The sequence below is a fragment of the Glandiceps talaboti genome, chromosome 2, assembly GCF_964340395.1.
Source record: "Glandiceps talaboti chromosome 2, keGlaTala1.1, whole genome shotgun sequence".
Taxonomy (NCBI): Eukaryota; Metazoa; Hemichordata; class Enteropneusta; family Spengelidae; genus Glandiceps; species Glandiceps talaboti.
The window spans coordinates 33,155,441-33,171,400 of NC_135550.1; the positions used below are offsets into that span (position 1 = coordinate 33,155,441).

The 15,960-nt window shown below is 35.9% G+C and overlaps 2 protein-coding genes across 8 annotated transcripts in view; one reads left to right on the forward strand and one right to left on the reverse strand.

The window, feature by feature from the left end:
- The window catches only part of LOC144453763 (girdin-like), a 49,103-nt gene extending 47,363 nt beyond the window's left edge, over nt 1-1,740 (reverse strand). For all 7 annotated transcript variants that reach the window (XM_078145113.1, XM_078145112.1, XM_078145110.1 and 4 more), the window contains exons 1-2: nt 1,197-1,740; nt 1,003-1,088 (exon numbers count right to left, since the gene is read on the reverse strand). In XM_078145113.1, coding sequence (XP_078001239.1) covers nt 1,003-1,088; nt 1,197-1,241 — 131 coding nt within the window. In that variant the 5' untranslated portion in view covers nt 1,242-1,740. The remainder of the gene's footprint in view (nt 1-1,002; nt 1,089-1,196) is intronic.
- A 1,066-nt stretch (nt 1,741-2,806) lies between these two features.
- LOC144453553 (cilia- and flagella-associated protein 36-like) lies at nt 2,807-15,715 on the forward strand. Its single transcript, XM_078144870.1, has 10 exons — nt 2,807-2,921; nt 3,021-3,085; nt 5,494-5,598; nt 7,644-7,861; nt 8,994-9,144; nt 9,492-9,575; nt 10,233-10,430; nt 11,084-11,110; nt 12,840-13,017; nt 15,162-15,715. The coding sequence occupies exons 1-10, from the start codon at nt 2,822-2,824 to the stop codon at nt 15,266-15,268; spliced, it is 1,233 nt and encodes a 410-aa protein (XP_078000996.1). The 5' UTR covers nt 2,807-2,821; the 3' UTR covers nt 15,269-15,715.
- The last annotated feature ends 245 nt before the right edge of the window (nt 15,716-15,960 follow it).

Below are 15,960 nucleotides of genomic sequence, written 5' to 3' on the forward strand. Positions count from 1 at the left end.
ATTTTAATAGCAGTTTTTATTTTGGGCTTAAATTTATATCTTTCACAAAATATGTGCATGTATTGATTCATAACTTTTACAGCATCACATCTTAAGGACAGATTAATCAGAACATAGCAACTGAACGAAAGTGACCAAACTGTGTTCAATTTGTGCTGCTATGAAACCTGTATGGGTTGTGGCCATGCAGTCACACCGGAATTTTAACCTCAATGAGTGACCAGCCTGTCTGAGGTCACCGTGGAAACAAGTTAATGCCATGTACTTGAAGGGGTGTATATATCTAGTATCAGCAGGAAACATACTACAGAAAGCCATTTGTATTACACAGGATATTTTCTATTTCATCTGAAAATAACCACAATCTGACAAACTGCCACACCCAACTTTTTAAAAACATCTTGGATCAATGAATGTGTTTACTTGGAATCTTAATGTTTACACTGGCTCAAAATGTATGGAAATTTCACTAAACTTTGACAATATGCACACAAGTTATTAAACCAATATTACATTTTTTCAATTTGTTGTATAAAAAGCCTTAAAATTGCTGATGTACACCAACAAGGTTGCTACTGAGCTTCCTTCACAATGACAGGTTTGACTACAAATAAAAGATTAACAATAGGTATTCAGGTCACCTCAAAAACATCATTGTGTTGTGTCTCTGATTAGGCATCAGTGTACAATATGAATACCTTGCAATTCTGATATTCTATTCACAGTCTATCCACCCATTGCTTAACATTATACATTGAAAGTTGAGAAATGTACACCTTTACTGCCAAGGTTGGATGCATCATATGTTTGTCATCACCTATACTCAAGGGTGGGTTCTACATTTGTATTTGAATATCCGATATGAGTCATTGTATAATCTCACTGACGTGCTTCTGAAACAATCCAAATATCAAAATTACATCCTTCATACTGTCTTCATACGTCCGTAACATATTTACCAGGTCAAAGTCTGTCTCAAAACTGATACGATTGCATACTTACATTTGAAGCATAATGTCATTTAAAAAGACGCCATCAACCAATTCTGTGAAGTCGAGTGGTTTCTTTTCCTCTTTGAAAGCACCAACCTTCAAAATAGATTTGCGGTAATTAGTGCATGGAATAAAGGACAAATCAGATAAATGCATGACGACATATTGACATTCTTGTGAAATTGAGAAAAATACATTTCTTACCCATATTACAAGTGGGTGTTTCATGAACTCTACTGCGGCAGCCATCGTTTATGGTTGGCGATGATTCAAAGCAAGGGAAATACGTCTGGGTTTACATGGGGCACACACAACGAAATAAGTCCACCTCTTGGAAACCGTAATCCACACAGTGTCTAATATTGTCGTTTTAAAAATGCCGGATGCACGACGTGATAATATTTGGCAATCTAATAGTCACTGAAAGCACACCACGCAGTCAGTTACAGGTAAATTCCTAAAGAACTGTCGAAGAACTTGCGTTGTGGTAAATGATATATTCCAACACATACACGATGGAACGCGTCGCGGTGACAGACCTTGCCAAGACTTCTCCTACTCCTAGACAAAGTACAAAACCCTGGCAAAGATTTTGAAATGCCCGAATAAACACACTTCCGAATAATTCAACTACCCACGGGGGTGCTAGAAATCATTCCAAAGATGACAACACCAGGGAAAGTGAGAGGGGAGTATCATAGTGCCGAAAATTTGACTGCTATAGCACCGCTAGTCACTGTTGTCTTTCTGTCATGCTGTGTGATGTACGGAAAATTCAAAGTTGTAAATCGGATTGCGATTGTTTAGCCAATATTACAGCCAATCAAATTCCCCTCTGCTATGACCTCATCATGAGTGCTCACAACTGCTCTTGTTTAAGATATTCTTCCGCCGGGACAGACGACGAATAAAGTAATTCTGTAATATTCATAACGAACCTCACAAAGATACTATAATCGTTATATTTTGTTCTAATTCAATGATCAACATGATTAGTTTTTCTAAATTTGTCAATTTTTACCAAATGTATACTATAAAAACGAATGAACCTGTCAGCTACGAAACTATCTTTGTGCGGATGAATATGATCACGTGACTAGAGTCTCAACTGATACTGTGTGTTATAGGTCTTCAACAGGTGGATTACGAATGTTTACTCAATGTAACAGATAGTCAGATTCGGGAAGTAGCTCTTGTAACAGAGGGATTCGGTGAAAAGGTGACAAAATCTAAAAAGAAAAAAATAATTAATCTCGCTCATAAAATGATTCATTAGTCAATTATGTGTATCAATCAATTAATAAATGATTTAATTTATTTGATTGTTTTGCTACATTGACTGTGAAGCATCTTTGAAGTATACTAGTATAGACTCTACAAATTGAATGTTACGTATCTTTGTTTTAAGTTTCTCTTATACCTCGAAAGAAAGGGTTCGCAGAGTTAAATAACCCAGAATCCGTACCTTTTCATTCATTCATTCATTCATTCATTCATTCATTCATTCATTCATTCATTCATTCATTCATTCATTCATTCATTCATTCATTCATTCATTCATTCCATACAGGAACTGAGCTTGATTGTTTAGAAGTCTGTACTATGTTGTCCTAAACTAAATTATCTTTACTGTAGATATAAAGTCAGCGCATGAATTTTCATCATCTATTACATTTTACTCGCGAACACGTACACGTTTTTATCCGTATTTTGATTGCGCCCGAGCGTATGAGGGCGTACATCACCCAACTTTGAAAAAATCGAAAATCGTTTGCTCAGAATCTTTCCTCCAGTTATAACAAGTTGCTTGCTTGAACCGCGGTTCAGAAATGGCTGACTGTGACTGGGTGTTTGACACTGTGGTGGGCTTCCTCTACAGTCCCATATGGACTGTGCCCATCGTCAATTTTATTGAACACAAGTGTTTGGGTAAGTGCATAGTTAGCATTGTATGGGAACTGTACTAGATTTTTTTTCCAATCAAGAAATACCATTAAAATAACTGCACGATACCTTGTGTTTTCACAGTGTTCGACCCCGAAGAGGACAACACCAAAGTATACACAGAAATTCACGGAGAATACAAGGAACTGGTATGTGGATGTTTCACCAATCGCTCTCACTTAGACCCTTTTATTGTTCTAGTTTCATACCCCTTGAATTGTTATTCCACCCATGTTTTAAAATCACACTGAACCAATGTGACATGTATGCATGAGGTGACTCATTCCTGACCTGTTAGTTAGTTATCAGTCAGTGTCATTATAATAGTACTTTGAACCGTTTTAGATCCTGTTCTAAGATCCCTGTTGTATTGATTTCTGTTGTTCAAACCACTACATCATCAAACATCAGTGCATCACTAATGGTATAGACACAGACCAATAGTTTAATGCTTCTAAACCTCTCCATGACATCTGCTGTCATGGCAACAGACGAGACATGGGTTTATCTGTCAGAAAGTTGAACAGGATCCTGTCTAAAGTAAAAAATTGCCAGTATTAAAGATATCAGTAAATTGAATATAAAATGGACAAAACTGTACACATTTGTGGAGTTTGCCCAGACAGTTGTAGAGGTGTCCACCAAGATGTTAATGATCATTCAACAACTTGGATTGGTCATTAAAATTTATTCAATTCTATATGAGCAGTTTCTAGAAATAGAACTACTTTGTAATACTAGAATCCCATCTAGTTGACAAGCTGTGCTTTGCAACTACTGCAGTGACAATTGTTATGTAATCACAGTGATCTGTAAAGTGCTGTTAAATGTAATATTTTGTTTATATTAAACTAAATTAAATTGATAAATAAACAATTTTGATTTTAAATCGCCATGTTTTTTATTTACATTGCCATGATTTTCCTAAGCCAGTCACTAGGAAACTTGGCTGCAATCCTAATATTTGTTTTCCCTCAACAACTCCCCAAAACATTTTATGGCTCACAAATATACAGTTAGATACTATACTAAAGCATACAAAATGTAAATGTATCTGAAACAGAATTTGATAGTCTCTAATTGAATTATTCAAATCCTTTATATAGTAAAATTGAATAATTTAGATCTTGACTTGGTAATGGATTTGGTAGGATCCTAAAGTCCTTCTTTCCTAGATTACATATTCCATGCATTGAGTCTTACTGAAAACTTGAAATCTGGACTGGCATGTTTTGTGGAGAAAATACTTACAGTTGAAATTAGCTAAAAGCAAGGGTTGCATGAAAACGAAAGTCTGAACCAGCATTCTTATGCTACTTGAAAGTTTGTACACAAAAGAACAAAAAAAAGGCATGTGTTTGTGAAAGGGCAGTTAGGACAATTAGTCGCCATTTCCCTTGTAGACAAGTTGAATAAAAAAACCTTGTCAGCTGAATATAGGACCTTCTGTTAGTATAATGCAGGACCTTGACCTGTTGTTATGAGAGTAGACATTTACCTGAGGTGATTGATGAAACATAATGAGAACCTAGTAATCTTAAACACCCCTATTATGTAAATACATTGAACCAATCTTATTGAAAACAAAATAAGGTTATGCCAAATGATGAGAAACTGGGGCTGAATAGAATGGTTTCCTCTATAATTCTCATGTCTTGCTATGTGAAAATCATGTGTGTAATAAATAATCAATCTATTGTAACTTTCATCTCAGTTCTATACATATACAAAGCTATAAAAATCACAAGAGTTCTTTTAAAAAATATGTAATGGAAATACACAACTTCAAGCTCAGTTTTCTTATGTGACACTAGTATTAGTATTACAATGTACATATTCTTACAGTAACACAGTGATCTTGACATTTTCCTGTGCATATGTTTTCAGTTGTATTTTAACTACAGTAAAACTATTTGAAGGTCCCACTGAACTGATTACATTTCACCTCAACAGATTGACTTGATATAATTAATGATATACAAAATAAATAGAATTGATGTTATATTATCTAGTAAATAGGGGAAAATTGAAAACAGATATTTTAGTCCTTTGGATTATGTAAATAGTAGGGATTATACTCAAAATGATCTTGGTCAGATTCATGACATTTTTTCTAAAGTCCATTTATTAGGGTCTGGTGTATCTACAGATTTTGATAACAAAATAGCTACGAGTATATGAATTCTGGAACTTGCCAAACAGGCAGTAGAACTGTAGAAATTGGCTCTTTACTTTGTCAATGTTAGTCGAGGTACATGATTTTATGTCATAGCATATCAAGCAACCATGTCTACAAAAAGATATGTTTACAGATTATGAGAGATTAATCTGGATGCCAAAGTGGTGTCAAATCATTTGTATGAAGGATAGCACCAGATTAATAACAGATTGATTGTAATGTACATAGTAGACAAGATATATTCTGTACAAGATATATAAGTCTACAACAGTATTGTTTATTAACCATACACATGGCTGTCACGTGCAGTAGTGCTATAGAAATATGACAATTTCTTGAATAAACATTATCCTAAAGTAATTTGTATAATTCTTACAGGTTGAATTTTTATTGGAAAAATTCTTGGAAGATGTCGGAATTTCTACAGAAGAATTTATTACTGCCTGCAAGGAAAAGAGTGGGAAACATTCAGAGGAAACCTATGTATGTACTATGTTTATTGCTTTGTGTCTTTTAATGTAATGATTCTAGGGCATCTTTTTGGCTTGACCTTAGTTTGACCTAAACTCCAGGGCCCACATTTTGACCTAGTATGGATGAGATGCAAGAACAGGGGCAGTCACTTTAATAGTAGATAGCTATCACTTTATATACGAACTAACATCTAATGGTGTCATGTTGTCATGGTGACAAACCTTGATAAATGGTATTTTCTTGCTATTAGAGATGTGTTGAACCATAACGCCATCATTGGAATAAAATTAACAACTGTTTCAGCACTATTGTCAGTATTTACCCATTACTAATGTGTCATAGAATAAATTAGTTGAAAAGATGAAAGATTTAGAGTGCATTATAATGCTTTCAACTTCAAGTTAAATTATATCCCTCAATCATCTAGAAATATCATTTTCATATCATTGTTATAAAAAATTGGTCAATTTTAAAGTCTATTGTGTTGTCATAGTGATATCAGTCATAGTGACTATAATGCAATGAAAAATTAAATAAATGGTTGAATATTGACAGCCAGTATAGTTGTAATATTACAACATGAACTATACATTAATGATAATTGTGAATTTATTCAACAGCATGCAATTGAATAAGAAGACTGACTTGCATTTAGATAATATTATATGAAACTCCAGTTACTGAAAGGGAAATCTAGTTCTAGGTGAATAAGCACTTGTCAGTAATTAGGGGGTATTTCATATAATGATATTGCTAATAAATGAAGTAGAGTTAAAAATGAAGTCACAAGGTTACCATTGGGTACAGACAATGTATAAGTGCAGTACATTGAACCAAAACAGATCAAATATAGTTGATTGTTAGTTTTTTATATGACGTCAAGTTTATCATATATCCAAGAACAGCATACCCTGTTCTGTACACTGTTTTGTACACTAACCAGTACCCTGTTCTGTACACTGTTCTGTACACTAACCAGTACACTGTCCTGTACACTCATCTGTACCCTGTCCTGTACACTCATCTGCACACTCATCTGCACACTGTTCTGTACACTTCTGTACACTGTTCTGTACACTAACCAGTACAATGTCCTGTACACTCATCTGCACACTGTTCTGTACACTGTTCTGTACACTTCTGTACACTGTTCTGTACTGTTCTGTACACTCATCTGCACACTGTCTTGTACACTGTTCTGTACACTGTTCTGTACACTGTTCTGTACTGTTCTGTACACTCATCTGCACACTGTTCTGTACACTGTTCTGTACTGTTCTGTACACTCATCTGTACACTGTTCTGTACACTCATCTGTACACTGTTCTGTACTGTTCTGTACACTCATCTGCACACTGTTCTGTACACTGTTCTGTACACTGTTCTGTACTGTTCTGTACACTCATCTGCACCCTGTTCTGTACACTTCTGTACACTGTCTTGTACACTGTTCTGTACACTCATCTGCACACTGTTCTGTACTGTTCTGTACACTCATCTGCACCCTGTTCTGTACACTTCTGTACACTGTCTTGTACACTATTCTGTACACTCATCTGTACACTGTTCTGTACTGTTCTGTACACTCATCTGCACACTGTTCTGTACACTGTTCTGTACACTGTTCTGTACTGTTCTGTACACTCATCTGCACCCTGTTCTGTACACTTCTGTACACTGTCTTGTACACTGTTCTGTACACTCATCTGCACACTGTTCTGTACACTGTTCTGTACACTGTTCTGTACACTAACCAGTACACTCATCTGTACACTCATCTGCACACTTTTCTGTACACTTCTGTACACTGTCCAGTACTCATCTGTACACTGTTCTGTACACTGTCCTGTACACTTCTGTACACTTCTGTATAGTGTTCTGCAAATACTGGTCTGTACACTGTTCTATATGCTGTTCTGTACACTATTCTGTACACTGTCTTGTACGCTGTTCTGTACACTTCTGTATTCTGTTCTGCAAATACTGTTCTGTACACTATTCCGTACACTGTCTTGTACACTGTCCTTTACACTGTTCTGTACACTGTTCTGTAGGTAGCCTTTGAACAAGTGGAAGCATCACAACAATATGAAGTCTTTAAAAGAATGATGATCCAGAAGAATATTGAACTTGAACTTCAAGCCTTAAGACTGATTCAGCAACGTAATGGAATGGTACCAGAATCTTTACAACCAGGGGACAAGAGCTCAGTGCAATATTCACATGCACAAATGGAAACTGAAGAAGATAGAATATTACAAGAAGTTCTCAGGTACTATACTTCTTAGTGCCCCCCCCCCCACCATCACCCCCAGGTGCTATTACATTGGGCTCTGTCCATCCGTATGTGTGACCATAATACATCATTCCTTGGACATGCAATATCCAATTACTTTTAAACCTGACACAAAGGTGACAGACACATTGTAGTGTTTACATATTGCCAATTTGTTTTAAACCATGTTTACAACTAATATTGAAGAAAAGAAGTATACACAAACATTCTTTTTGGTGCTCATATTACTTTAACTGAATGGCAGCCATATTTGTAGTAAACAGTCACTATATTTAATACTGCATAAATCAAAACATTTAATCATAGACTCTATTCATAGACCATCAAAATTAAGTTATTTCTTACATATTGCAGACACTTTGTAGCAATTATGTGTGGCTAATGTCTTTTAGATCATGTCTATAGATAATGCAGATTCAGGTAAACATATACATACATTACTTTTGGTGCTCATAACACTTTTTACTCAATGGCAGCCATATTTGTAGTGAACAATCATGATTCACCAATTAACTCAAAAGTGTTAAATACATGGAGACTAAGTTAAAGTGTCTACTCTACCCCTATATTGCCAGATTTAAATTTTCTCTTTAGACATTGAACTTTGACCTAGACCTGGATCTTCAGGTTCAGCTACTGAAATTCAGCAATTCCCTTCATTATCACAAGACACTTTGTAGTATTTATTTGCAACCAATTTCTTTAAATCATGTCTCCATTCAGTCACATTGGGGGGTTATATGTGTTCTATGGGGGGTCGCTATGTGTTCTATGAGGACTTGTTTTGGACATCAATTTTACTATTATTATGTGTGCAGTGTTTTTACTGAGGCATTGATATCATGCTAGCTTTAGAGCAGCAAGTATCAGTCAAATTCAGTGGGAATGTAAAGGCATTGGGAACTTTGGTAGATGTTACCTACACACACACACACACACACACACACACACACACACACACACACACACACACACACACACACACACACACTTACAAAAAGTAAATCTAATAGCCATCTGCGCACTCTCCTTCACACATAGAATATAACTGGTCTCCCTCCCCCTTACCCTTCGGAAATCTAAACAATTTCTGTCCCCTCACCCACAGGAAATCTAAAGAAGAATATGAACAACAACAGAGGAAAATGGGAAAGGGTTCAGGGTATGATAAAGAAATGGAAAAAGCCATCGCTAGCAGTGAGTCAGATGCAGCTAGACTTGAGGCTGATAAAGAAAGAGAGAAAGATATGCTGGACAAGGTAAACCGAGTCAACAGTTGAAACTATATATAAATCCTCCTAAATCAGAAAGTTGTGTGTACCCATCAGACTAGTAAAGTTATGTGTACCCATCAGACTAGTAAAGTTGTGTGTACCCATCAGACTAGTAAAGTTGTGTGTACCCATCAGACAAACTTATGCTTGTAGATGAATGAACCCATCAGAAAAAGGTAAAAGACTCTTTAAGAACGTTTATGTTGTGTGTGGACAAGATATTGTTGTCAAATGAAAGATAAGCCTTTTCTCAAAGAATTTCATCACTTTGAAGACCATCTTTATCAGCACTGTAATGATACATATTCATTGTCTATATTTACAATGTTCAGGCTCTCAAGCTTTCTCTGGATTCAGAAGCAACCAAGTCACAAGCATCATTGAAGGATTTACCACAAATACGTAAGGAAGCAAAGGTAGGCTGAATTCTGTTGTGGAAATGTAGCTACAGTGTAGAACTTGTAGCCATAGTGCATAACTTGTAACCATAGTGTAGAACTTGTAGCCATAGTGTAGAACTTGTAGCTGAAGTGTTCAACTTGTAGCCATATAGTGTTCAACTTGTAACCATAGTGTAGAACTTGTAGCCATAGTGTTCAACTTGTAGCCATAGTGTAGAACTTGTAGCCATAGTGTTCACCTTGTAGCCATAGTGTTCATCTTGCAACAATAGTGTTGAGCTTGTAGCCATACTGTTGAACGTGTAGCCATAGTGTGGAACTTGTAGCCATAGTGTAGAACTTGTAGCCAGGGAGACTGTTGTAGACTACCATAGATATAAACAAGGCTATGAAATAGAATAGTTGACAGTTTGGTTTCTATTTCAAAAAAAACAAGTATTAAGTGTTGATTCATCTCAAGATAAATACAAATGTAAACACAATACAATCATAGTACTTCATTTAGACCTTGCAATTTAGATTGAGAAAAATAAAGAACAGAATCAGTTGTGAAATAATTTTCATGAAATGCCTTTCTGGTACAGAAGGATATCTCATAATGTGAAGAGAGTCAAGTTAAAAATCATTCTGTTCTCAATCATAGTTTTTCTCATTCTTGTACTTTCCTAACAGAAATCTGCAGCTAGGCCAGAACCAAGTAAAACAAAAGAACCTGTGCCTGTGCCAAAAATAGAAGAACCCAAGCCAGCCCCACCTCCGGCTGCTGCTAGCAAGAAGAAAGATATCAGTAGTGCTGAAGCTGCTGCCAGCTGGATCAGTAGTGCTAAAGCAGAAGCAGAGACATCAAGACCCAGCTCTTCAGCTAGCAGGGTAGGTCTTATATGGCGATGTGTATAGCTAGCAGGGTAGGTCTTATATGGCGATGTGTATAGCTAGCAGGGTAGGTCTTATGTGGCGATGTGTATAGCTAGCAGTGTAGGTCTTATGTGGCGATGTGTGTAGCTAGCAGGGTAGGTCTTATGTGGTGATGTGTATAGCTAGCAGGGTAGGTGTTATGTGGCGATGTGTATGGCTAGCAGGGTAGGTCTTATGTGGCGATGTGTATAGCTAGCAGGGTAGGTCTTATGTGGTCATGTGTATAGCTAGGAGGGTAGGTCTTATGTGGCAATGTGTATAGCTAGCAGGGTAGGTCTTATGTGGCGATGTGTATAGCTAGCAGGGTAGGTCTTATGTGGCGATGTGTATAGCTAGCAGGGTAGGTCTTATGTGGCGATGTGTATAGCTAGCAGGGTAGGTCCTGTGTGGCAATGTGTATAGCTAGCAGGGTATGTTTTATGTGGTTATGTGTATAGCTAGTAGAGTAGGTGCTATGTATATGTAGGTGCTATGTATATATATTTTCCCCAGCCAGCAGGATAGGTCCTATTCAGTTCAGCAAGAAACTTGAAAGCCATTCATTCATTCATTCAGTCAGTCAGTCACTGTACTGAGTCAGTCATTAAGTCAACAAGCCAACCACTTAGCCAGTCACCAAGTCTGTTAGACAACAAGTCAGGCAGTCAGTCAGTGAATCAGCCAGTTAGTCAGTCATTAAGTTGACAAGCCAGTCAGTCAGTCAGTCAGTCAGTCCGTCCGTCCGTAAAACAATCAATCAGATAGAAGTATAGTAATTCTGTCCATATTTGTTTGTTTGTGTACGGAAAGATGTGTGTTTTCTCTTTGTATATTAAAGTCATTCTTAGTATTTTTTTCAAACAAATGTAAAGTAAATCCTAGTTTATACCCTGTTTTTTCTGCTATTTTTTTTATTAACTCTGTTATATCTTGTGTAACTGTGATTTAGTTTTTTGTTTTTTAAGTTTTTTTATCTCGTGTGAATTTCATAATTTCTCTTTTTCTTTCTCTTTTTTTCTTTGAATACTGTGTACTTTCTTCTTGATTTGGTGAATTCTTGATGTACCTATGTATTGATAAATTTGTAGCCAGACCAGGTATGGTTCTACATGTATTACATCATGATAAGCATGTCATTTAATCAACTAATACAGAAGCTTATCTATCGAAAACAGCCATTAAATCATAAATGCATTGAACTGCTAATCCAATACATGCTCATAAGGTCATAAGGTCATTGATTGGCTTGTTCAGATTTGATGTGTACATGTAAGTTCTATTGAAATCATCCCATTTGCCCAGTTTCCAGGTCTGTAACCTAGCCATTGAACACAGTACCTCAGAAAATAAATCTGACATTGTTATTACGTCATTCCTGTCCTATTTGTGATCATTGATACAAGTATCCAACACATGTAATATACTTGACTAGGTTCCTTTCCTTTTGTCAATCCAAAAATATTATTAAATAGTGGCTCTTTCAACTGGAATGCCACTAACACCTATGTGTTTGTTAACAAGTATTATTTAGAAATTGATATAAATAAAGATTTGCAATTTCATTTTACTTACAGTGTCAATTACAGTATCTGTTATGTATAATTGAAAACATTAGTGGTTGAAAAACAGCATACATAAGTAAAAGAAATGATCTTGTCACTCTATTCTCACTTTCTATATGCCATTATTGCTAATGAGAGTTGTATTCCATTTTCACAAGCAGTTGTGTAGGTTCATATTCATTGCTATTCTCTATTTCTTATTCCTAGCGTGATTTTGTATAACAGCTATAGGAGGTATTACTATGACAGAACCTCATGAGTATACTTGAGTACCAGTGTGGTGTACTGTATACAGGATATTTACACAAGTGCTTGCAGTATTGTCTGTGGTCATACTTTCCCGTACTTTCATAAGCATAGTGAGTGAGTGAAAATGAAGTAGAAAACACTGCAAGCACAAGTACAAATACACCCTGAGTACCCACACTGGAACTCACGTGGTATGCGGTTCTGTTACCAGTATTCATATGACATGTTAATCTAAAACAACAAATGACTGAACAATCAGGCTCTGATTTGTATATTATTTGCATGCAAGTATGCAATAATGTTTTCGGTATTGCACTGCCATGGAAATACCACAAGTATGGGTGCACACTGGTGCAAGTAATCTCTGGTACATATTTAATAATTGCTATTCTTAAGTGAACCAATCTACCTTGGCACATACCAGTGGTATAAATGAACCAATCCACCCACAGATTACATCATTTAACTCTATGATAACCCTTGGCACATATCAGTGTTATAAATGAACCAATCTACTCATAGATCACATCATGATAAAATATAGAACTAAGTTTGAATTTCATGTATATTACAGTTATCTTCAAGTGATCCAGCAGAAATAAAGCGTAGAGAAGACTACTTAAAACAGCAACGTGACAGATTGCTTGCTATGAAGAAGAAAGAAAGGGAGAAGACACTAGATACTTTTACATCATCAGCCCAAGGAAGAGATCGGCCTAGGTCAGCAAGAGCTGCTAAACAAGCAACAAAAGGTAAATACCAATGATCTAAAATTTCAATGCAATGGAGTTCTGTCTTTATTTGGCTCTTTAAAACAAAATCTCAAATTCCAGTGATTCTGTAAGTAAGTGTATGTGTATGATACTAAATGAAGTCAAACTTTCAAAGTTAATATTAACTATAGTCATGTTGTATAAAACACAATAATATACCTAATAAATAAAAGATCCTTAATGGAATGTCTTCATGGCAGATGTGTACTGCTTCCCTAGCATGATGTTGATGTAGATTGTCATCACCATGGTTACAGCTGTTGTATATATGATAAACACAACAAGGATAAATAATCATATATTATTTTATCGTATTGTATATTATTTTATACCACATTGTATGAACAGAAAATAATAAATAACATACTGTATTACAAGGTTACACCTCACATTCCTCATATACCTGTCCCAAGCAGTTCAACTTTAATACATGTATGTCCATCATATACCTGTCCCAAGCAGTTCAACTTTAATACATGTATGTCTATCATATACCTGTCCCAAGCAGTTCAACTTTAATACATGTATGTCCATCATATACCTGTCCCAAGCAGTTCAACTTTAATACATGTATGTCCATCATATACCTGTCCCAAGCAGTTCAACTTTACTACATGTATGTCCATCATATACCTGTCCCAAGCAGTTCAACTTTAATACATGTATGTCCATCATATACCTGTCCCAAGCAGTTCAACTTTAATACATGTATGTCTATCATATACCTGTCCCAAGCAGTTCAACTTTAATACATGTATGTCCATCATATACCTGTCCCAAGCAGTTCAACTTTAATACATGTATGTCCATCATATACCTGTCCCAAGCAGTTCAACTTTAATACATGTATGTCCATCATATACCTGTCCCAAGCAGTTCAACTTTAATACATGTATGTCCATCATATACCTGTCCCAAGCAGTTCAACTTTAATACATGTATGTCTATCATATACCTGTCCCAAGCAGTTCAACTTTAATACATGTATGTCCATCATATACCTGTCCCAAGCAGTTCAACTTTAATACATGTATGTCCATCATATACCTGTCCCAAGCAGTTCAACTTTAATACATGTATGTCCATCATATACCTGTCCCAAGCAGTTCAACTTTAATACATGTATGTCCATCATATACCTGTCCCAAGCAGTTCAACTTTAATACATGTATGTCCATCATATACCTGTCCCAAGCAGTTCAACTTTAATACATGTATGTCCATCATATACCTGTCCCAAGCAGTTCAACTTTACTACATGTATGTCCATCATATACCTGTCCCAAGCAGTTCAACTTTAATACATGTATGTCCATCATATACCTGTCCCAAGCAGTTCAACTTTAATACATGTATGTCCATCATATACCTGTCCCAAGCAGTTCAACTTTAATACATGTATGTCCATCATATACCTGTCCCAAGCAGTTCAACTTTAATACATGTATGTCCATCATATACCTGTCCCAAGCAGTTCAACTTTAATACATGTATGTCCATCATATACCTGTCCCAAGCAGTTCAACTTTAATACATGTATGTCCATCATATACCTGTCCCAAGCAGTTCAACTTTAATACATGTATGTCCATCATATACCTGTCCCAAGCAGTTCAACTTTAATACATGTATGTCTATCATATACCTGTCCCAAGCAGTTCAACTTTACTACATGTATGTCCATCATATACCTGTCCCAAGCAGTTCAACTTTAATACATGTATGTCTATCATATACCTGTCCCAAGCAGTTCAACTTTAATACATGTATGTCTATCATATACCTGTCCCAAGCAGTTCAACTTTAATACATGTATGTCCATCATATACCTGTCCCAAGCAGTTCAACTTTACTACATGTATGTCTATCATATACCTGTCCCAAGCAGTTCAACTTTAATACATGTATGTCCATCATATACCTGTCCCAAGCAGTTCAACTTTAATACATATATCTATTATACACTGATTGTGATCTGTCCTGGTCAATGTTTCCTTATTAGAATGACAAATTCCGTAGATACAGCTGACCTATAAATTATCAAATATGTCACCCAATACACCTTTTGTACTTGGTCATGTTTTTATATTCTAACTTATGTTATTATAAATCCATGTACACAGCGGAAGGTGCCCCACAGCCAGCAGTGTCAGCAGAAGAACAGAAGAAACTAGCCATGAGGCAAGCTTTGGCAACCAGATTGAAACAAGAAGTCATAAACAAGAAATAATAATAAGATGATGTCAATGTTGACAGGACTAAACTTAATGCCTTTACTGGGCAATGATGCAAATTTCAGCAAAGTTCAAAGGTTATCTACATGTATATCAGCAAAGTCATAAATTTGTATTAAAGCAAGTTATAAAGTCATCATTGCCAGTGTTTGTACAGAATCATATCTACAAGTCAGTACAAAATCATCAATTCACTTTTAGTCAGTACAGACATAGATACAAAGTCAGATAAAATCATATAAGCCACTACAAAACCCAACAATTTGTGATTCATTGCTACTAGTGTTTCCATGGTTCCAGGTACAGCAAAGTTTATTCTTTCAAATCCCTTTCTAAGCCAGCCATACTTGTCTTCAATGAACTATAGACTGTATGCATATTGTGACAATTTGCAATTACCCAATGTATCAATTAGATAGTACATGAATGCAAAGTTGGTAGTATTTGCTGTGTAAATTGACAAATTGAAGAGTATGTGTAAATTAAGCATGTATTGTTTTATAGAAATGATGTCTTGCTATACTTATGTCCTCAGCTGATCACCATTCTACATCTTACTTCTCAGCTGTTCACCATTCTACATCTTACTTCTCAGCTGTTCACCATTCTACATCTTACTTCTCAGCTGTTCACCATTCTACATCTTACTTCTCAGCTGATCACCATTCTACATCTTATGTCTCAGCTG

Coding starts and splice junctions, on each gene's coding strand:
- LOC144453553 (XM_078144870.1), top strand. CDS start 2,822: ATGGCTGACTGTGACTGGGTGTTTGACACTGTGGTGGGCTTCCTCTAC. Junction 9,145..9,491: donor AGAAAGATATGCTGGACAAG/GTAAACCGAGTC, acceptor TACAATGTTCAG/GCTCTCAAGCTTTCTCTGGA. Junction 9,576..10,232: donor AAATACGTAAGGAAGCAAAG/GTAGGCTGAATT, acceptor CTTTCCTAACAG/AAATCTGCAGCTAGGCCAGA.